At 37.4% G+C, this 24,650-nt stretch overlaps 1 protein-coding gene across 1 annotated transcript; it reads right to left on the bottom strand.

Annotated features, from left to right (window-relative positions):
* Positions 1-180: 180 nt before the first annotated feature.
* On the bottom strand, positions 181-23,880 carry LOC128682350 (lysine-specific demethylase 4C-like). Its single transcript, XM_053766996.2, has 8 exons — positions 20,844-23,880; positions 13,050-13,174; positions 12,224-12,368; positions 11,831-11,923; positions 11,335-11,406; positions 2,600-2,711; positions 1,747-1,824; positions 181-1,144 (listed from the first exon to the last, which is right to left on the bottom strand). Exons 1-7 carry the CDS (start codon positions 23,481-23,483, stop codon positions 1,793-1,795), a joined length of 3,219 nt encoding a protein of 1,072 aa, XP_053622971.1. The 5' UTR covers positions 23,484-23,880; the 3' UTR covers positions 181-1,144; positions 1,747-1,792.
* Positions 23,881-24,650: the final 770 nt, after the last annotated feature.

The following is a 24,650-nucleotide window of genomic DNA, read 5'->3' as shown; positions in this document are numbered from 1 at the left end:
CTTTATCCAAGCCATATGACATGATTTTTACGACTATCTACCGACATCTAGTGGCAATTAGTCGCAACGTATACACACTAGTGAACTAGACAGTCAACCAGTGTACAGGTTTCCTTACGATGTTGTAATTAGCGGGATGCGTGGCTTAAACATCTAAAATGATAAAAAAGTTTCAATGGGAAGAGTACAATCCATTTATTTATTTTTTTTACAATGATTACAATACAATTGTTACACAAATCTAATATTTAAAAAAAAAAATCTTTACAAGCAAATTAATCTTCACAAAAAAAATTAAAAAGCTTAATGTGTGATCGTTAAATATTGTGAATAGATTAGTATATTGTATAATCAATGGCCCGTGAATATTACCGTGCCCGTGTAGACTATGACCTCATATATAATTTAGAGTATTTAACCAACCGGAGAGGCGACCAGCGACAAGCGAAAATTCCATAGATTCCAAGAAGTCTGTTACTTTAAGTTACATTACTCTATCTATACTATTATTATAAAGAGGTAAGCGTTTGTGACTGTGTATGTTTGAGGCGGGTAATCTCCGAAACTACCAAATCGATTTGAAAAATTCTTTCACCATTAGAAAGGTACATTATCCAAGATTGCTATAGGCTATTTTTTTTATCTCAAAATTCCCACGGGAGCGAAGCCCCGGGCAACGTCTAGTCGCTGATATATATATACTCATACTTATTCTCTTACAAAAAATTAATGTGGATCAGCTAGAAAATGACAAAGTCATTTTATGTTCAGCAAGACTACCTACCTCTCGATACATGACAGCTGTATGCTTAGCTTTATTGGTGGAAAAATGAGATTAAATTGTGAAAGGTTTTCGAGAAGAATCTCCAATTTATAGCCCTTTCCTTTGATTGAATTTTACAATCTACGCGGGAAATGCAACCGGTACATTCTGTTTTTATTTCTCTCCGAGACCAGTATGTAAGAAGATAAATTGTATCAAGCAAAGTAAACAAGAGGTTTAACCTCTGTTTAGAAACCTATAAGGGCCGATGATACTATGTGTGTATGTATGTGTGTACATGCGCAGTATGAGATGTAGCGCGGGAGGGGGCGCGCTACGGGGGGGTAATGCTGCCGCCGTACTCAGGGGATGCGCCACGACCTGCCAAATGTCAAAAATAAGAAATGTAAATTCCACTTGTATGTATGTAGCGACATCTGTTGAGCAACTAGCACAACTTCAATGACACAACTCACAAAAATAGAATTAGACAGTTCTCAACACTGCGGACAGATGGCGCCAATGGTTGTATTGACAAGTTTGGATCGCGGTGGCAATATTCAAAAGATTGCAACAACATTGCTTAAAAGATTAGAATCAGCAATTTCTTGCTAATATTCAGATTGAAACGCAAAGCGTATGATGAAAGTCATCATTTTTATTATCAATAATGTATCTAAATGCTTCGATTCCTTTTGAACCGAACTACTATTATGACGACCTCGGTGGCGAAGTGGTAAAGTGCTTGCCTCTGAACCGAGAGGTCCCGGGTTCGATCCCCGGTCGGGTCATGATGGAAAATTATCTTTTTCTGATTGGCCCGGGTCTTGGATGTTTATCTATATATGTATTTGTTATAAAATATAGTATCGTTGAGTTAGTATCCCGTAACACAAGTCTCGAACTTACTTTGGGGCCAGCTCAATCGGTGTGATTTGTCCTAATAGAATAGATTAGATTAGACTATTATGAATTGGACTCACCTCGGCCTCTGCCACGGCCCCGCCCCCTGCCCCTCCCGCGACCGCGTCACCTTCGTCCATCGCCCAGTCCTACCATATCTAGAAAATAAATTGTATGTCACTAATAGGGAATCATATGCAAAGCTCGGCGCAGATGACGCTGCTAACTGACTGCCACAGTCGGTCAGGTTTATTCAAGAATGCACCGAGCGAACCATCATATTTTTATCAATTCCAAAATAATTTTAACAGAGGCAAATTAAAAATATCTCTCTCGGACTAATTGTACTTCCCAAGGTAAATGTCTGCATTGAAAAGTATTACAGTTTTATATTGGACACAGTTGCCACAATCTACTAAAACGGCGGCCACTAAAATAAGTTCAGTAAATTGTGACTAAGTACATATTGTACAATGGAAAAATATATTACTTTTTAATTAAGTCCTTTATATAGCATAGCATGCTTTGTCCAAGTTAGATTTTTAGAATTTGCTTTTATTTAAAAGAAATTTATAAAAATATGATGGTGGCGCTAGTGTGCACTCGGTACACCGCCGAACTTTAACAGTTTCGGTATACATTTCTGGTTTTTTATTGCGGTAAATATAAGCACTCATACTAACTACGCAACGTTAATGCATTCGTGTCGGTGTTCGACAACAGTGTGGAGCCGGCATTATAATTCAAGTTAATGCATTTAGATAATGTTAAGAAATCATTTATTTTATTAAAACTCAAATAGAAAGCTACATGACCGACCGACAAGTAAAATCGCGATAGCTGACAGATAATTAACAGCAAATATCATATTAGACATTATTGCTAATAAATTTGCGCAGGCGTTTATAAACCTAGAGGATAAAGATGTTTTACCTATACTAGTAGCAGATTTCTCCAAATAGGCCAGCGGGCCTTGCAGCGGGGCGCCAGGGTAGGCGCCTCGCCCTCCAGCCAGGTACATGCCTTGCGCGAGACTGCTTTGCATCTGCGAGAAATTATATTCTTAGCGGGAAAATCCAGAAGACAATACGGAGGGGGACGTGGTTAGTGGCGGGGGAAGCGTGTATATAGGATTCTGCGCGCGTCAGTTGAAAGAAAACAAAATATTTGGTTATAACAAAATCAGTATTACAAATTGCAATATTACACACGACCGAATTGGTTCCCGCGACGCTGGTCCATGGGTACCAATTAGAAAAAATAAGAATTAAAATTGAAAATTAATAAAGATAAAAAATAAAGTATAGGTACAATTTTTTTTTTTTTTTTTTTTTTTTTTTTTTTTTTTTTTTTTTTTTTTTTTTTTTTTTTTTTTTTTTTTTTTTTTTTTTTTTTTTTTTTTTTTTTTTTTTTTTTTTTTTTTTTTTTTTTTTACAAACATTGCAGAAATTTTACAAATTAATCATATAAACTATGACTTCCTCAGGTCCTACTTCCTAGGCAGGCCTGTATCGAGGAAGTCAATTTCAACAAAAAAAAAAAAATCGTTTTAAAAATACAGGGTTTCCGAGCCAGATAGTACTTTCTTATTAAATAAACTTAAATTTAAAAACTAGTGGTAATAAGTGTGTCAGGTAGGGAATTTTTAGACTCAACTTTCAATTAATAAAATTACTTCTGTTTCGTCGTAGCTTAGCGTAGACAACCAATCCTTAACTATCCTCTGGGCTTCATGTATAGATTTTTTCTTAATGTCACAGAATTTAACTACGTAGTTGTAAATATGTATTTTACTAAATAAGCTTAATCTTTGCCCAAATCTTGTATTCAAAAAGGGGACCGGAACTCGAAAAACTCTTCGATTTACAAGATACTCATAGTTACTGGCAGAAAGAACAGATCTATGCATAGAGACCGACATTTTCAAGATATAAAGTTTGCGCACGGTAAGCACACCAGCTTCTGTATAAAGGTCATCTGTCGGGTGTCTGTACGGTTTGCTAAGCATGGTCTTTAATACCGAACGCTGAGCTATCTCAGCTCGAATAACAAAAGTCTTAGCCGCATTTCCCCAACAAGAAATACAATACATAATTATGGATTGACAGAGCGCGTAGTACACAGTTTTCATAGTATCATTACTCGCAGCGTTTCTTAGGTTACGCATTACATTTACCACCTTTCTTATACGAGCCGAGAGAATCTCAATATGTTTCTTAAAATTGAGATTTTCATCTACGTGAACACCAAGGTATTTAATGAGCCTAGCGCGCGCAAGAACGTCACAAAAACAAGGCTGCCCATTGCATAACATGCTGTGGATTTGTATTTTTAGATTTAAGTTTGGGGCAGATGCAGCAGTCTTGTGAAAGCACAGATACATGGTTTTATTTGTGTTCAAGGTTAGTAAATTATTATTGAGCCACTCAGATACTAGAGCCATGCCACGCTCGGTGGCATCTTGAACTTCGGTCCATGTTGCACCATGAAAAATCAATGCAGTATCGTCTGCATAACAAAGGACATCAGAATTTGGAATTTTAATGTCAAATATATCATTGACATACAGTAGGAATAAGGTTGGGCCAAGTATACTTCCCTGTGGAACTCCAAACCGTACCGGCATAGTTTGACTAGAGACCTGACCAATCCTTACACATTGACTTCTGTTCGTTAAATAACTTGTAAACCAATCAAGACTGAGGCCACGGATTCCCATTGACTCCAGCTTTCTAAGGAGAATTGGCACGGATACGGTATCAAAGGCCTTGGTCAAGTCCAGAAACATGCCAATACAGTTCCGACTCTCGTCAAGATGTGATGCAACCGTATTTATTAGGAGAGAGACCGCATCTTCCGTGCATTTACCCCGCCGAAAACCAAATTGTCTGGGTGATAATAAATTGTGACATTCAATAAACTTCACTAACCGTATGTTGACGAGCTTTTCGAGTAATTTAGAGAAAGTAACCAGAAGTGATATAGGTCTGTAGTTATTTATCGAGTCTTTAACTCCATCCTTATAGATTGGTGAGACACAGGCTACCTTCCAGACAGTTGGGAAGACGCCACTCTGAAGACTTAGGTTAAATATATGTACAAGAGGGATAGCAATTTCATTCTTGACATATTTAATCAAAGGGTTTCCCAAACCATCGATACCTGGCGCTTTCTCATTTTTAAGACCCGAAATAATACCATTAACTTCCTCAGTATCTGTCGGAGTAAGGAAAAACGAGTTGACCGGAGTATTTTTAAGTTTAACATTTGCAACTAGTTCCACCTCTGTTTTGTTGGTAACAGAAAGTATGTCATTTGCTAGTTTTTGCCCTACCGTTGAGAAATGTAAATTGATACTATCGAGTGACTGCTGTACGTCCCGACATCCTGGTTGTTTAAGTAGTTCGGTTGGCTCTTTCTTGGAGTTAGTTAAATGACAGATGTCCTTAATTACACGCCACAAACCTTTGGGATTGTTTTTATTTTCTTTTAGTTTCTTATCCTCATATTCTGTTTTGACTTTTCTCAGAAGAGTTACAAAGAAATTGTGGTAGCGTTTATAAATGACTTTGGCTGTTATGTTAGATGGGTCTCTTTTTGAATTCAAATGTAATCTATCTCGGTGCCGCATACAACGCATAAGTCCTGGAGTTATCCAGGGCTTAAGGTTAAACTTTGATCTGTGAACTCTTATCTCTCGAGAGTGTTTTTTAGTGATTTCATTCAACCGCTCCATAAACTTATCATTCGCGATATTAACATCATCTATAACGGTAACACAGCTCCAGTCAACAGTTGCTAGTTCCGCTCTTATGGCTTCGAAGTCACGCCTTAACATAACACGACTTGGTCTGGCCGGTTTTTGATTTTGGACGCCCATACCAACCATTATCATAGAGTGATCTGTTATAGCATTATTCCATACAATACCAATTGTGGCCTCAGGATTGCGTATATTTTTGATATATATGTGGTCAATGCAACGTGAATCTCTAGTCCTTTCCGTGATAGCTGGAAGGAAACCGTGTTCCGCCATGAAACACATGTATTCCAAATCGTTTGAAGTACTCTGGTTATCCAATATATTAACATTAATATCGCCTGCTATCACGAAGGGCAAACCATGGTCAACAATACAATTTTGGAGAGAAGTGAGGAAATTTTCTAGATGTCTAAAAGAAGGCGAACGATATATGGCAAGAATATCCATGACATTGGGAATGTGGATTTTTAAACTATCGGCTTCTTCTATGGGAGGTTCAGATACTGTGGCGCACCAGTTATCCTTGATGTAAACTACAACTCCACTATTTTTGTTGTGAGATCTATTTGTCCTGTGGTGATTATAACTAGGGATGTGAGGTATAATTGTAGAAGCAGAAAGCTGGCACTCGGTTAAGACCAAAACGTCAAAAGATATATCAAGAGACTGAAGAGCCACAAGAAAAGCATCGATATTCTTTCCAATTCCTCTGATGTTAAAAGCAAGCAGTTTGAAATCGTGAAATGGTTTAAAAGACCGTTTGCAACTGGTATCATTGTCAAAAATCTCGCAGTTAATTTTTATAGAATCCAATTCCGATGTTATTTCCTCGTTAACCAGGCCTTTTAACTTGATAATTTTCCAAGTTTGGATGTGTTTGTAACCAAAAATGTATGAACATTACAAACCAGAGCCTTATTTTAGGAAAGAATAAGATCAACGTTACGTTTTTCAACGAGAAAAGGTCACTAAGATAAAGAATCAGCACAATTAAATCTATAATAAACCCGATACCACCTGAACATAAAAACATTTCAATGAGTGTTACCATATATAAACCCAGAAAATATTTCTTTAAAAAGCTAAATTTAAAAACTTGAGTCAAAAATTGTTTGTCAACATAAAGTACCCTGCCATGACAGTTACAATATTTCTTATAATAGCCGAACACATAAGCCATCAACACCAACACTAGAAAAATCCTATTGTCCTGAAGTTCCGGAAGGTGATTGCACAGGAAGAACACGATCCAAATCGCTTCTAGATGATATGCGCACAGCCCCTTGTCCTTCTCGCTGTCTGATATATATGGTACTATGACTACACCAGCAAAAAGCATATCCTTGCTGTTTGGCTCTTGCCCTAGCATCACGAAAAAGTAATCTGCCCTCTCTCGTCAAACGCTCGTTAAAAAATACTCTTCTGGTGCTTCCTAAGACGTCCAGGTCGGTACTGGAAAGATTTTTCCGAGACTTCGAGGCTTTTAAAAATTGGTCGCGTTTTGAACGACGCAGAAGTCTCACTACAATTGGACGTGGGGCAACCAGCCTGTCCTCAGGCAGGGCTGTGGTCACTGGAGGTCTTTTAGGTCCCACCCGGGCTATCCAGTCTACGTCGTTTTCCTCTAGGGCTACTCCCACCTTCGTCGCCGCCAAAAGGACAACATGATGCAGATTCTCATTAGTATTTTCTGGTATTCCCACAATTTCTATTTCATTGGATAGGTTATACTGCGCTTGAGAATTTAGTTCGCTCTGGAGATTTATAATATTCGCCTTTAGGGTGTCTACTTCTAAGTCCCGTTTCTCCAAGTATCTAATTCGCCCTTCAGTTTCAGCTATTTTGGACATTAGATCATCCATCCTTCCATTAGTATAAGTTAGCGAGCGTGTAAGATCTTCCAAATTTAATTTTACGGAAGAGAATTCCTTAGTTAAATTGCGGAGCTGATCAGTCAGTTGACTTAACTCATTTCCCGCTGAGTCGGACTTCTTACGTGTCGTCACATTTTCGTTATTGGCTCGAACTGGTGTGAGGCTGTTATCCCCACCCTTCTTGCTAATGGCACAACATTCCGGGCATTTCCATTGTTTTTTACGCTCCGTTGTGAGGTTTGTTATATTTATACATAATGAGCAAAAACTTTTTTCACAGGGCGACGATGTACATTTAACAATATTTTGATCTTTAATAATTTTCATGCACCCAGCACACTTCATATTGGCAATTTAAAAATAAAAAAAAAAAAAAAAATGTTTTCCTCCCAGAGACAATGTCTATTAGGCAGCGAAATACGACTCATAAACTTGTTTAATCTTTGACACCCACTCCGCAGTGACGCACGAAGCGCGTTTCGCTGGAACTGCACGCGATAATCGTGCTTGCGTAGACTACGTAACCGCGAAGATGTCCTGGCGGTCGAAACACAGTAAAATGTACGCTGTACCCGCACAGAAATAATAAGTCCAATTCACGCCGAATGTAACTATGTAAATAACACTAGTTTAGTTGAATACTATGCGTAAAAAGATTACTTTAATTAAAACTGATAAAATTATTGTATTTTTATATTCAGACTATCACTTTTACACTGTTAATTTAAATTAAATCGTACGGAGATCAAAAACACAGTGTTGACTATCTGACTCACTTGTCAAAGATGAACATTAGCCAGACAGTTAAACATTACAAAACAAATATAGGTATTAATTTTGACAAAAACATCTTCTAGGTATTACGACTTTTGAATACTTCAAATTTATTTCTGGTTTTAAATGAAGCGCAACTTTTAATGGACGGAGGAATATAGTTAATCGCTTTTCCCCCCCTAGTCATCACATGAAGGAAATTTATTCACGACACGATAATTTGCCTTTAAGATTTGACGACCTCGGTGGCGCAGTGGTAAAGTGCTTGCCTCTGAACCGAGAGGTCCCGGGTTCGAACCCCGGGTCGGGTCATGATGGAAAATGATATTTTTCTGATTTGCCCGGGTCTTGAATGTTTATCTATACATGTATTTGTCATAAAATATAGTATCGTTGAGTTAATATCCCATAAGTCTCAACATTAATTTGGGGCTAGCTGAATCTGTGTGATTTGTCCTAATATATTTATTTATTATTATTTGTGCTTTTTTCTGTTGATTTGTATTGATTGTTGTAATCAAATACATATAATAAAACTGAAGAAGAGTTAAATTTCTACATTTGTACAGTTTTCGGGATTTGTAGTGGAACAGACTATCTAATGATACAGATTACTAATCTGCAATTTTTTAAATTTATGCCTGTCTGAACACGCATCACGCGAAATCTACCAGACCGATTCACCTACTTGAAATTTGGTTAATATCAAATTTCAAGTAGGTGAATCGGTCTGATAGATTTATGGTCAAAATTGGCCAATGCCAATTTTGATCAAATTTGGAATAGATACAGTTCCTGACTCGAGGTAAACGTAGGCTACCGAGGGCGGAGCTGCGGCCAACAGCTAGTAGTAAACTTAAAGCTTCATTAAGGACCAACAAAACAACGCGCGTGGCGCGTGTGTAACCCCTAGTGTTGCAGCGTCCATATACTGCAATACCACTTCAGGTCATTAATGCTTATTTACAGGCTTTTTTTACATTTTCTTCAATATTTTGAAAGGTCTATGGCATCACGAAACATACAAGCACGTTACTAACGTCCACACTGTCTCATTTTCCCCTTATCGTCTACACATCGTGAAAAAATGGACGGAATGAAGACGCAATGACGTGTTACGTGTTTTATGTTTCACGGTAGCCCCCTGATTATTATCAAAATCCCTTAAAATATATGAATGTAAATAAAATCTTACCTTTAAATTGGTGGATTCTGTCTGTTACACGCGCACTGTGCGTTTTGGCGGGCATATTTCTCGAAATAAATTTCCAAAATGGCCGACACAAATTGTAGACTATGTTAAATAATAAAAAATAATAATAAAACAAATTAGTTTGGTATGAAAACTAAAAAAACTGAGGCAAAAACATAATGATTCGCTTCTTCTCCTAGCCAGAGTTTTATAACAAAACTAATAACTTTATTGAGGTTATCAAAACCTAACTGTATGAAAATTATTTTGAATAAGCAAATATTTTTATACAATACATATAAATGAACTAATTTTGCATATTTTCAACCTGAATTTATACTCCCGAGTTGATTTATTACAGCTCAAAGTGTGTGGGAAAGTTCATTTACTGTTATCGACGTAATATCACAACAGGACAGGACGTAAGTATGCTATACTTACGGCGTTTTGGCAAGTCCAAATATAGACTAAAATGTATATCGTTTTTGTTAACCCAATCCCAACTAATATTATAAATGCGAAAGTAAGTTTGTTACCTCTTCACGCATTATCTACTGGACAGATTGTTATGAAATTAGGTACACGGGTAGAAAATAACCTGAAACAGCACATAGCGTACTTTTTATCCCAAAATCCCGGGGCCACGGGAGCGAAGCCCCGGGGCGCTGATAGTATCTTAATAATGTCGGTTATCGATGAGATTTTTCAGTGACGAATGATAATGACATTTTTCAAAGAGATATATCAAAGGTTGAGTCTATCCTTACATATAAAAAGAAGTCATGTCGCGTCATTCTGTCTGTATGAACGCGGTAAACTCAAAAACTACCGACCGGATTATTGTACGTTTTTCACCAATAGATAGTGTGGTTCCCGAAGAAGATACGCTAGTTACTTACGTATAAAAATAAAATAATAAAAAAAGGGGACAAATGAAACAAAAAAAGAAAATAAAAACAAAAAAAATGTATTTCTATTTATTTTAGAACAAACAGAAAAACAAAACTTAAATGAATTAAACATTATTGATACTATCACTAACTTCACCTAAATATTTTTGTATAATATTCGGAAAATATGCGTTTCGATCTGTGTATTTAATTTTGTGTTGCCAATTGCCATACTGTTCGAACACCAATGAAAGTGTAGTGTCACTCATTCAGTATTCCAAAACTGACGTACAGTTTTTCAAGAAAGTGAGATATTCACGGTTTTTTGACGAGCTACCTACATATTTTGTATTGCGATACCAATTACACGTAGTCAAGATTGGTATTACCCAGGTGTTGCCAGCCAACGGGAGACAGCCACACGTTTAATATTATAGCGACATTTAAACAACCACATGCGATAACTGGGTGAATTTCACGAGCGTTTTCAACGTCGCCGCGGGCTTTCATTAGTGTTTATTAAACTGTACCGTTTGTCACACACAGTAATCAATTTAATTATCCTATCTTATAAATAAGAAAAGTACTGGAACAATGTTAATTTTATAAATGTTTAATTAAAAAATATATATTCTTTATAAAAAAAAATATGCGACACTAATTAAACGCTTCGCGCCGCATTCAAACAGTCGTGAAATTAACCCAACTACGAAAGCACGGCGCCTTGTACGAGATTTTCACGCGTGGCGTAACGCGACGTGTAACGCGACGTCGTTCACACGGCCATCACTGCTTTACTGCGATGGTCGAGACAGGTCGTATATATTTAGGGGATAGTTCTAGTTTTATTTATGCGGTGACTCTCTTCCAAATATAACGTCACTTTCTTGACCTTTAAGCCATGGAAACACTGTACATTCGACGCGCAAAATTATTTCCTTTTCATTACAATTTGCACGAGTGAGAACGAATATGTGCTATTCCACTCGGGTCAATGGTAATGCGTGAGTGATACCACGTTGCGCGTCGTTCATAACTTTATTCTTAATCAATTTTTTACCCGACTGCAAAGGGAGGATATTATAGACACTAAAGTCTTAAATACTAGTGGAGTGAGCCCGCTACCGGCGGGGTCCGGCGGCGGGGTATGCGGGGGGCGGCGCGGGGCGCGGTACCTGTTGTTGCTGCAGCGCTTGTTGCTGTAACGCGGCTTGTTGCGCGGCCGCCGCTGCCGCCATCTGTTGCGCCTGGCGGGAAACGTTTTTCTCGGTTTTGTAAATTATTTTTACGATTTCGTCTAATTTTAATTGCATATGTTCAGGGTATTAATAAGTGTAGTGGTTCCAGGTTCGATCCCCGGTCGGCTCATGATGAAATTGATCTTTTTCCGATTGGCCCAGGTGTTTATCTTGGACGTTTATCTCTATATGTATTTGTTATAAAATATAGTATCGTCGAGTTAGTATCCCATAACACAAGTCTCGAACTTATTTTGGGGCGAGCTCAATCTGTGTGATTTGTCCTAATATTTATTTATTTAGTTCTAAAGTATGAAATGTAATATTTTTAATTTTCAGACCAACACCAGTTCCTGAGATTTTGTGAGGAAGTTGATGTGTAAGGAGGGCAAATAAAATATTACACAAGATATAGATAGTATAAAATATTAACCTGAACACTCTGCGGCACGGTGGGCGGCTGTCGCGGCGAGGCGGCCGCCTGCTGCACGGGCTGCGAACCCTGCTTATTGTACACTGTGTGCCCCTGGATCATTCGCAGCATATTGATCACAGTTCATAAGTCTTTGTTAATAATATTATCAAAATTACTTAAATAACACGTGTTACATTAAATCAAAATTGACAGTATAGATCTTTATGTACCTAAATCAAAGCAAAATTACGTGTTACATTAAATTATATGAAATTAAAGCAAAACTAAGAATCTAAATCCACAACTAAGGCAGCTATCCTGAACTGGGGGACTGGGCGGGTCAGGTCCTTGTCCAAAACTGTTTTTACCGACGCGCACTATGGCGCCACGAGCTGTTTTACCGACACTCACCTGCAAGTCGGCCAGCAAGTTTTGCCACTGTCCAATCTTGTCGTAATGTCTCCTCAAAAGCTCATCTTTACGCTGAAGCTCACATTTAAGTTCATTGTTGTCCTCTTTCACTAGTAATTCGGGCTTCATCGCTGATAGAAGGAATCTAAAAACAGGGATTAGTGTATTATAACACTTCATCTATAGTATGCTCCTCCGGGGCTTAATGGTCATCATACCAGGCTCGTACACTGGTCTCGGGTTCGATCCCCGGTCAGGTCACGTAGGAAAATGTGATTTCAGATTGACCAGGGTCTTGGATGTGTATATAAGTCTCTTTACTTTGGTCTATCGGCTGTGGTTTTGAAAATTTGGAGTATCATAATTTGGCCACATAATAGAAATTAAAAATTTAAGATAGGTTTCCAATTGGTTGAACAGACTTTAAGAGCAATCTCGAAACTTATAAATTATCTTTCAAATAAAAAAAAAAATAGATCAGAATCGGTACGGCCGTTTGGCCGCTACGATGATACGGACAGACATACAGACACGTTAAACTTATAACTCCCCTTTTTCTAACGACGGGGGTTAAAAATCATCAAATATAAACATTTTCAGGTTATTCGCCACAGTTTAGAAGGCGACCACGAAACATAAAACACGTAACACGTCATTGCGTCCACGCGTTCTCTTCTTTCACACGACGCGTACACGACATGGTAAAAAGAGACAGCATATGGACGTTAGTAACGTGCTGTGTTTGTATATTTCGACTAGAATGTCAATATGATAACATGCGGAGATGAGAGAGAGAGAGAGAGAGAGAGTTCTTGAAGCCACTTGCCTCTTCTGCAGGAAGAATGCCTCCATCTGCCTGGCGAGGTCGATGAACCTCTCAACCTCGACCTTCACTTCTTCTTTCTCCACGCTCGGAGATGATTCCTGCTTCGTCAACACGTTGAGACATGCCTGAGTAGGTATGGAATAGGTTAATGTGGTGCATCACAAGGGCTGCAAACTTTTTTTTACCAGACATAAAGTATACGTTGTAGACGTTGTCCGGGGCTTCGCTTACGGAAGCGAAGCCACGGGGGAATTTTGAGATAAAACATAGCCAATAGCAGTATGGGATAATGTGCCTTATTAATGGTGAATTATTTTTTTAAAATCAGTTCGGTAGTTTCAGAGATTACCCGTCTCAAACATATAAACTCACAAACGCTTAACTCTTTATAATTATAGTATAGATTTAGGTCTGAATAGCAAAAATGAACAGTATTTTTAAAAAATGTTTTTAACGAACGTGGCAAAGCGTAATTTTGCGGCTGCGCTGCACTGAGACGGAGCGCCTCTAACAAAATTTTATATAATATATGTGAGCGTCTGAGAACAGCAATTTAGCGAAAAACAGTATAGTAATACTGTTTTTAGCAGTATAGTTGGGAACCCTTATCACACCTGAGGTGAGACCTTGAGACAACATGTTACCCTGCCTGAACTTCTATGGCTCTGTAATAGAGGCGAGTTTGCAATGAATTTCGGTAGATTGATGTGCTGTTGACTGTACAATACATAGGTACAGCATTGACAAGAGAAATCGTCGTGACGTGAGACAGAAAACCTAACAAGAAACATACTAAAACTTAGCACATCACTCGTTAGTGATATATATATACTCGATATACGTTATATACTCGATATATATATCGATACGTTATATACTCGATAGTATAAAAGCGACAGCATATCGTTATATGCTGTCTCTTTTTCTCATGTCGTGTACGCATCGTGTAAAAGAGAGAACCTGTGGACCCAATGATGAGAGGGAACGCAATGACGTGCGTGTTTTGTTTCATGGTAGCTCCCCTAGGTTAGTTTCACTCTACGCGTGGCTTGTTGAGATTTAGTGAACCAATCACATTGCGGTGTACTCGTTGCGTCACAATGGCGCACTGTGATTGGTTGGCTGCGTCTCACTACGAATCGACTCGATAGTGAGATGTGAATATCAGAGTCGCACTACGGACATTCAGTACGAGAGGAAAATGCAGTTTCGGATATTTGGTTCATGCACTCGGCCATTTTGTTCATACCATCCGCGGGACGTTTCTGGATCACACAGGGACCGGACCGCTATCCCTTTCACGGGTTTTTGGAATGGGTTTGCTTTCGAAAGCCGTTCGGTGCTGTAACCCGTCCAATTTGCTTTGGTAAGCGCTATATCAACGACTACAAAACTCTCTTTTAGAGACCATATGGGATAATCATTGGATTGGGTTAGCCATTGAACAGGTTACACGAGAATATGGGAAAGCTTTTCAAAGGATTAAGCAAACGAACGGCTTGTCCGGTCCCTGTCACACCTACACAAAATCACTATATATTTTTTTACATATACACAGCTTCTCGTCTCTATCCCTTACAGGGTAGACACAGCCGAGAGTTGAGAAGCTCGAAAGGTTCCATTTAGCTGTGTAGTTGGAATATTGGTGGAATTTTAAGCAAAGGATATCCCTTTTATAGCGTTATCCTTCCATTAACTTTTACAATATACGCTGACCCGGGGTTAGCGGTGTCACAGCCCCGAATTAAAGTTATTTGTTTCATTCAAGCATCATGATAGACAAAGGTTACAATTTATATATTGTTTATTATTTTTATTGATCTGTGGGTTTATAAGATACACATTTTGTCAATTGACGTCCTTGGAGAAAAGGCCGCGGTGAAGTTTGTTGCGCCGCTTCTTCTTCACCTGCGCTTTGGAAGCCGGCAGTAGGCTTAGTTTTAAGTTTTTTGACGTCAATAAGTGATGTATATTATCCTGAATTGAATAAATAATTTTTAATTTGAAAGGGTGATTGAAATAAAAAATATATGTAGGTAAATCGATTCTATTTTTAATGACAAATTTCAATTTAAATCATTTTTCAATTATTATATTGTTATTATAATGTAACTTAATATGCTAAATATCAGACTTTTTACAAATTAAAATATAGTATACTATAAAAAAAGGCAAGTTTAGATTTTGTATTACGAGTTTCAACCGCACCGCATGTCGTAAAATGCCCTTTTAGCAAAAATTCAGTCGCGTCTGTATCTGTCAGAGTTCGGCCATACTTAGTGTGTAAGAGGCATACATATTAAAAAAAAAATACAGTGACATTTTTGACACTTCTGACACACGTCATTACATATCGAACAATATCAGTAGTAGTTTGTAGCTTTGGTAAACATCATTTAATTTAGAATATGACGTGAAAAAGTGCCTGTGAAGGCCTAATTTCTGAATAAATGATTTGATTTTGATTTATCAGAAACTCTAAAACAAAGATTTTGTTTTAGAGTTTCTAATATTAATTTGATATTGAAAGATTTGACCTTATCCAAAATCTTTGCTCTAAAAGCATGTTTTTTTTTTATGTTTAACCATGGATTTACTAAGTAATTCGTCGGAGTGCCTACTAATTCCATGTGTATAACAACATTCTGACTGTTGCCAGCTCGCCACTGTCGCCGAACTCCGACACACGCCGACGCGAAAGCGTAAATATTGCGTAGTTAGTATGAGTGCTTTCATTTACCGCAATTAAAAACCAGAAATGTATATAGAATCCGTCAAAGTTTGGAAAACCGTTCGACGACAGCGTGGAGCCAGCATAAAAATTTCTTCTTAACTTCGCAGATACTATTTTTTTATTTTAAATTTAATATGAAACTCTTATTTTTTATTAATTATGAAAATAAATTATTTCAGTACACTAATTGTATGTTTCACCGCTTGCACAGTTATAAAAGCAAGTGAAGCGTCTAAAATCGGCCAATCACATCGGGCAGACTATTATAGCGATTAGTTTATCTGTCAGATCACAATATATTTTATCAGAAACTGCTGCAACAAGCTCTGTAACTTTCTGTACCCATTTTTGGATTCTAGGTAGACAATAGACTTTAATTTCTGTACAAGATATGTCTACAACAGAAAGATTATATCAACCTCGAACCACGATTCCAGAGATTTACGAGTACAAACAAACAAACATACATACAAACTTAACTGTTACATTTGAAGTCTAGATAGAGTGGGAAGACGCCCGGGTCTGTCAATAATTTACAGTCGAATCTTCGAAATTGTAGTTTTTTTTTTAAAGCTGGAACATGGGCTTCGCGGCCTTGCCCCGTAACCAGAAGGCCTACCACGAAACATACAAACTCATAGCGCGTTACTAACGCATACTGTCTCTTTTTCCCATGTCGTGTACGCGTCGTGTGAAAAATAGAACGTGTTGACTCAATGGCGTGCCACGTGTTTTATGTTTCATGGTAGCACACCAGGAACTGTGAGGATGAGAGAAGAGTTATATACAAAAATTGAACCTGGTATATGTTTAATTACCTGCCGAGAATTCGGGATGATCACCTGTCTATACAGGGTTACTGGTATCAAACGCAAAATCTCCTAAAGACTACTTGGGCACATCGAAACAAGCAACTTTTATTCTACGACTTTTCGTAATTAGTAGTTTCTTAAAAAAAAAAATCTAATTTGCGATTGTACACATGTTAACTCTATGTAATAGCCGAGCAACACGAGACAGTACAGTAGCGTTATGTGGCGGAATCGAACATAAGAGTTAAATTTTATAGAAACGACATTAAAAATAAAAAAAAGGAAATTTTTTGTATTTATTACGTTTAGACAAAAGTCGTAGAACAAAAGATGTCAGTCTCTATATACCTTATGCGCCTTTGGAAGGTTATCCGTTAGATACCATGATTATAAGAAGTATTGACAAATTCATGTAAAATTAACCAAAACGGACCTTCAGGCGGCGGTAATATGGGCGTAATTCAGGGAATCAAATATTGACGACTGTACTAAAAACAAATATACTGCCATCTTGCATAAAATATTAATTTATTTATCAACAATTAGCACATACATACATTGCGGCTAAATTTGCTATGGTGCGTCTCGTTTCCACATACAATTTAGTTTTATTATATAAGTATAACAATGTCACTCATTACAGATCACAGGTAACATGAGTGAAAAGCATGATCTGCTATTTCACTCGAGCCAATTACGCGCACACTAGCGCCACTATAACACTTCAATCAATTACTTTTTATTTATTAATGAAAATTGTTCTTTATTGCTTTGATTTTAGTGCACTTTAGATCTTAGTACATTTTTAAATGCATAAATGAGCCATGCAATACTGCGTGGCTTTATGCTATACTGCGTGAAGGATTTCATTAGAAAGCATTATAATTTTCCGTTACACAATGTCAGTAGCACAGTCAACAGCACATCAAGCTACCCAAATTCTTTGTAAATTCGCTATTATCGCGCAATATAGGTTCAAAATCAAAATCAAAATCAAAATCAAAATCAAAATCAAAATCAAAATCAAAATCAAAATCAAAATCAAAATCAAAATCAAAATCAAAATCAAAATCAAAATCAAAATCAAAATCAAAATCAAAATCAAAATCAAAATCAAAATCAAAATCAAAATCAAAATCAAAATCAAAATCAAAATCAAAATCAAAATCAAAATCAAAATCAAAATCAAAATCAAAATCAAAATCAAAATCAAAATCAAAATCAAAATCAAAATCAAAATCAAAATCAAAATCAAAATCAAAATCAAAATCAAAATCAAAATCAAAATCATTTATTCAGAAATTAGGCCTTCACAGGCACTTTTTCACGTCATAATCTAAATTAAATGATGTTTACCAAAGCTACAAACTACTAGCATTTCGGAACGACCACTGCTGAGAAGAAATGCCGAAAGAAACTCATTCAAACAGTGTTGGTCCCTATTATGCCAGAAGGGCTTACCATTTTTTATATATAAAGGGTAAGGGTTCACGTAGGGTAACTTGATGTGGCTGTTGACTGTACTACACAGATTTTGGGGGCCATATAGTTTTCAATTTACTGAATTGTAGCAATTGTGTCCAATTAAAACTATTTTACTGAAAAAAATAATAATCTTAACAAAGTAAGTTATAACTATCGTATTTTGTTAAGATTATTGTAATAGTTTTCGCTAAGAAATATTAATACAAGTTTTATTTGTTAGACAAATAAAAAAAAAACTCCGACTTTATTAATTTCGCTACAACTTTTGAAATGCTGAACCGATTTTGATCAAACATATCTAAGAACCGCCGCACAAAAATTAGCTATCAAATAAAAAAAAAAACGCATCCAAATCGGTTCACCCGTCGACGAGCTACGGTGCCACGTAAACAGCCAGACACACTTAGCGGTCAAACTTGCAACACCCCTCTTTTTGGGGTCGGTGGTTAAAAAAGCTGGTGGAGCCAGCGTACGGGTAGGTAGGGCCTCAACATTTGCGCATTGATTTGCTAAGGTGGAAACGCGCCTTAACGTATTTTAAAATGTGAAAAATCATACTGTGACTGAAGGAAGATAAATTTATTGTTTTTTTTTAATTTAATTATAATAATTCTTTAGATATTTATTACGGGTAAACCTCGATAGGCGGCTATAGTTAGGTTAGACTAATCACAGTGTCCTTAACTCTAGTTCAGTTTCAAAAAAATGTCGGGCACTAATGGAAGTAATGAAACTCTACACGCCGCGTTCAAACGTCACTTCACGAAATCAGATACTTTTAGCATTTGTCTAAAACAAAAGTGACGTCACAAATGTTGGAGTCAAAAAACGCTTCAATTTTTTTTTTTAGTATCATGGCTCCATCGTTCGTACTTCGATGAGAATTAAAAATACTAAATGTCACTGTAAATAAAATTGATCAATCAAAGTGACATTTGTAAGTCGTGTATTTATACTTTTTATATTATATAGGCGACTACCCTTTTATTATCTATCCATTTAACTAATCAATATTATAGGTTTGAGACCTTTACAGAATGATTTATTTAATTTATTCGTATGGCAATTTTGACAGTCGCTCCTGTAGGCCTACCACGAAACATACAAATACGTAGCACTTCACTAACGTCCACATTCAGTCTCTTTATCTCATATCTTTTAAGCATCGTGTAAATAAAAGTGAGAACGTGTGGACGCAATTACGTGCTACGTGTTGTGTTTCGTGGTAGCCTACCAGTATATGCTAATAATATAATCGTTTGTATTGAAATAAATTAATAATCTCGTGAGAAAAATGCGCCATAGGTATTACATGACATGCGTTGCAAACGTCTGCTAACATAGCAAAACGCGGGTTCGTAGTGATCGAAAAGGCTCGATGCTTTTAGCTCAAAATGTAAGCTAACTTCTATAAGACGGCTTCTCATAAAAGCATAAACGAATTGAGTATAGAACTTTCAACATTGCCTGATAGACGTATCAGCTGCAAAAGCTGCCTTCAATAAATAAATAAAAAATTAAGCCAACTTGCTTTTTTGGAAACTCTAGGTTTTCTTGGCTCGACATGGCAAAGAAGTAAGAAAGGAGGGCTTAAAGAGGTTAGGTTTTTAGCTCACTTCTTATGGAGTGTGCTAACACTGTTGTAAGATTTTATTAAAGTCGATTTTATTTATAAAAAGGATGCGAACGCGTGAACATTGCGTCGTTAGTATGAGTGCTTTTGTTTACCCCAATGAGAAACCAGCAATGTATCATGTATAATATGTATAATGTAACAGTTTTGAGCCGGCATAAGAGTCTTTTCAAACACTGAATGCAAGTCTATATATACATATATTAATAATAGACTGCCAAAACTACATAAATTAAATTAACAAAAAAGATTCGTGCTAAGTCCCGTTAATGTATGTGTTAAAGCGCGAAAGTTTAAAAAAAAAACAATCACTTTAGCTGATATTTTTTAACTGTATTTCAGAAAAAAAAAAAGGATTTTTTACTTATTTATATTTAATATTCTATAATATACGTTTACTTTAAACATTGCTTTAGTGTGAACACTGCGTAATGTTATAAAGTTTTAATAAATAAATTCCCTGGCGCATAAAATATAAGTATTATATCATATGCGTTTTCTATTCCATCTATACTCTGGTCCAACTGTTAAAAGGCTGGTTCGCAGAGCGTTTCGACCGCTGCGGCCGCGCTGTCATTACAATTTTTCAAACTTTTAACTAAGACAAGAATTATTTTTGCTATCTGACTTTAAAATCACTGATGTTGACTTTAAAATCTGTACTGTGATATGATTGACTAGATGTTGCCCGGGGCTTCGCTCCCGTGGAAATTTTGAGATAAAATATAGCCTATAGCAATCTTGGATAATGTATCTTTCTAATGGTGAAAGAATTTTTGAAATCGGTTCTGTAGTTTCGGAGATTACCCGCCTCAAACATACAAACTCACAAACGCTTACCTCTTTATAATAATAGTAAGATTGAATTTGGAAATGATTCCTTCCTCAAGAAAATTGACGGATCGTAATGACAGCGCGGGCGCAGCGGTCAAAACACTCTCGAAAACCACCCAATAATGTTAAACTCCACATTGAATAAGATTTTCAAATAATTTATTATAGAATTTTACAGAAATTAAATCCACACATAAAACTCTAAACTTTTAAAATTACATCACTAAGAACAATTAAGCAAGCTTAACCACACGTAACCTAATTAAAGTCATTTTTTTATTATCTAATACTGCTTATTTCTGGTAGTCCATATTATATCCATACCACGGCGTTTGGTAAGGTCTTCTATAATAATCTGTGTCCATTTGGTTATACATTTGTGGATTCGCTAATGTGTTTTGTGGGTAATACAGTGACTGATCTTGTCTCCACTGTCTGTCGGGTTGGCGAGTCTCTTGTCTTTCATTTTGGTATGTCCTATAATCAATTGGATTTTGATTTAGGAATATATTATCGTTATACTGCCCTATTGGCATTGGATAGTCCGGTTTCGGCAACTCAATAGGTTCCACTTTATCAGGTTTGGGTAAAGCTTTAGTTGTTTTTGTTTTTGGCGGTTTTTTGAAAATCCTCTGCAATGCTGGTGTGGGATCTTGCTTCTGCTTGTTGACCATGAACTTTTGGAATTCGCCTTGAAAAGCGTTTGGGTTTTTATTGACTGGTGGCACAATTGTTGGGACTCGTAAATTTGGGTCAACGATATCTGAATAGGGTTTTGTGGGTGATTTGAGAGGTGTAAGATTACATTGTGATGATTTTAGTAGACTGTTAGGATTCGTAGCTGTGACTGTGGACGTGACCGGTGGTCTAGGAACTGTGAGGGTGGTGATTGGTATGTCTCGTTTCTCATTCTGCTGATACGCTTTCTGATGCTTCTGCATGATGGGCTCAATCGGTGAATTGTACTGGAAATTGGGGGCTTTCTTCGGCGTCCGTGGCTTCCTTGGTTTCTTTTCTTTCTTATTTTCTTCAGTTTTCTGCTCTTTGACTTTTGACTCCTTTTTGACTCTCTCCTTCTTTGGTTTTTCCACTTTTTCGCCGTCAGACTTTACGGAGGACTTTCGTTTCTTCGGCTCATTCTTTTTAGCCTCAGGTTTTGCTTCATCACATGCCGATTCTGATAATGGATCAGGGGAAATTTTAAGTTCAATAGGAATGTTTGCAGCTGTGTCTTCGTGGGGAGGGGATTCCCAATTAGAGACTACAGCAGCCAAATCTTCTAGCTGCTCTTCGGATAACTTCTTGGATTTGACTTTCCGACCACCTTTTTTAGGAGTAGCCTTCTCTTTCTTCTTCCCTTCAGTGCCTTCTGTTCCCTGTTTAGCTTTATCAATATCTTTTTCTTTCTTCACTTTAGGTTCCTTTTTACATGTGCTGTCTTTCCGTTTCTTTTTAGAGTGCTTTTTCGACTTCGGTTCCTCGTAATCAGAGTCGTTGTCGGAATCCATGTAACCGGTGTCAGGTAACTGCGCTTCGCAAGGCTCCATCTCATCACCTTTTAGCCATATGTCTTCTAGTGCGTCCAGTTGAGTGTCATTCGGATCAATGGGCAGCATAGGCCGTTTCATTGATGTCATCATGTCTAAATCTCCTTCTGCCATAGTCATTTCATCATCATCCATTACATCATGGCCAAGTATGGAGACAGCGATGGCTCCTTCAGAAATGCTTTTGCTCGCCATCGCGCGTTTCAAATGTAATGGATGACGTTTCTTCTTCTTGAGACCTTCTACTTCCGCTTCTATAAATGACTCGGGTAATTCTGTATTGTTTTTGTTACAGAGTATGTCCTGCCCTGATGGGTGAGGTGCTGGCATCATCTTCTCGGGCTGTTCTGGGTGGCAACCAATATCTTGACCTTTGAGCCATAGTTCATAGCGATCAGGTTGGAAACGCTTGACAAATGTGTCCATGGAAATCTTAACCATGTCGTTGCTACACGTGCACTGTATGGCTCTTTTGCCGTATTCAACCCATCTCGGAGCAGCAAAGTTTGTTGATTCAGCACAGTTAAATCCGTGGTTAAACCCAGCGTGGTAGCCGTATGGGAATGTGATCATTATTTCACCGGCTTCTTGAGTAACCTTATTCACTGGCACAGAGTACTGTTTCAATATTTGCGGTGATATAAGTGTCATCTTGTGCCGCAAGAACGCTGCACAAGTTTTAGCTGAAGTTGGGAAGAATCCTGCAGCGATTCTCTCAAATCTTTTGCCATGTTCCGGTGGGATAGCATACCAGGTCTTCGGGTCGCCGAAGTGCAAATAATTAATTGAATACAAATCCATGTCTTCAGTGTGCCATGCGAATGTTGTCTTCCACATACCAAAATACAGGTAAGCTGTGTTGACTCCGTCAATTTCTATCCCATAATCAGAGTTTACGAAATCAAGTATCGTACCCAAATGGTTAATGTTCCACTCTTGAATGTCTGGGTCCGTGATGCTTCCATTCACATCGGCCCCGTAGATTGGGGCAACATAAGTCACATTCTTCCAGTACTTCCGCTCCAAGTCGTCGAAACTCGAGTGGCGAGGCGTGCAGTACTTCGCGGAGTTAGCCATAACAGCAAACTGCTTTACGGTCATAGACTTCTTCTGAATATTTATTTGTTGAAACAAACCTTGCTTGCCGGTCACAACCTGGCATATTGGCGACGGGATAGTCACGTTCAGCTGATCCAAGTCATACCCAGACTTACGAGGCACCCATTCTGGTGGAGGAATCACTTTCGCGAGCCCAGCCTTATGGGCACCTTTAGACTCCATATACTGAATGTATTTGTTGAAATCCTTGAATTCTTCCCATGTCGGACGAAATACTTGTATGGCGACTCCTCCCGAAGAGCACCCAGCGTCCTCACCGGCTCCAGACATTGTCTTTGTAAAATCACACGCGATTCACGAAATCAACAAACTAGTAGCCCAATATTCCACTTTATAGCACAATAACGTCCAACACTTCAATGCTTTTGTCCTCACTAACGCGAATTATCATGTTCCGCGAATGTCCATTTTTATTAAAAGAGTCAATAAACAATTTCTACTTTCGTAATGATTTAAAAACATTTTATCAATTAAAATGGCCGACTTGAATGGGATGCGTTGCGATGCGATCGCTTGCAACAAAATTCTCCCTCACACACATAAATCGAAATACACTCGAAGTCCCATAAGCGAATTGAGGTCACGTAGACACGGTAAGTGTATGGGATTGGGATTATCAACAATATTATTTAGCTCATGAAGCTTCGACTAGATACTATGTTGGCCACGCATAGAACGATTCGTTTTTGTAAGTTGGTATCAAATTTTGACAGTTGTCATAATAATAAACATAGCTAGATAATACAGGTTATCCAGTAACTTTTACTTTTCTTTCAACATTAAAAAAAATACTACTAATACTTGCCTCAAAGGATTCTTCAAATTCTTCTACTAAATTACCACTGCCGTTGGATGGTGCCGCCATATCTATTTATTTACTGTATGTAACTATTTACCGCAATCAATATTTACGCACTTTTCCGCGACGCCAAATGCGAACAATGAGCGAGCATGATGTGACAGTGACAGCAGTATTGATAGGAACGAGGAGCAGTGTTACCAACTCCTAAAAAAACAAAGAAAACTTTTCTTTTCGCTTATACAAAAAAGAGAAATGTATATCCATACCAATCCATACATAAAAGAAAATGCCTGTCAATATGTCATAAAAAAGAAGAAACATAGGTAGTTTAAAATAGGGAGTATTACTGCACATTTATCCCGCCAGAGTACAACACTGTATGTTAGGTACACAAAAGCTTTGCCGCCTTTTGCTATGTCGATTAAATCGTTTATTGTAGAGTACTTTATTAATCCTTTCATTATGTAAGCATTCGTTTGTGAAAATATACAACAATGAAGCATATTCGGGTGCCATATTGAAGTATTTTTTATCTTTTGGAAAACGATGTTTCCCAATATTTCGGCACCCGAATATGAAACACTGTGCATATTTTCATAAACGAATGCATATGTAATGCATACAATAAATACGGT

Source organism: Plodia interpunctella, chromosome 30, assembly GCF_027563975.2.
Source record: "Plodia interpunctella isolate USDA-ARS_2022_Savannah chromosome 30, ilPloInte3.2, whole genome shotgun sequence".
Taxonomy (NCBI): domain Eukaryota; kingdom Metazoa; phylum Arthropoda; class Insecta; order Lepidoptera; family Pyralidae; genus Plodia; species Plodia interpunctella.
This window is presented reverse-complemented; position numbering and strand designations above follow the sequence as displayed.

Coding starts and splice junctions, on each gene's coding strand:
- LOC128682350 (XM_053766996.2), bottom strand. CDS start 23,483: ATGTCTGGAGCCGGTGAGGACGCTGGGTGCTCTTCGGGAGGAGTCGCC. Junction 11,407..11,830: donor CCGTGCCGCAGAGTGTTCAG/GTTAATATTTTA, acceptor GTTTCCCGCCAG/GCGCAACAGATGGCGGCAGC. Junction 1,825..2,599: donor GAAATCTGCTACTAGTATAG/GTAAAACATCTT, acceptor TTTATTTTCTAG/ATATGGTAGGACTGGGCGAT.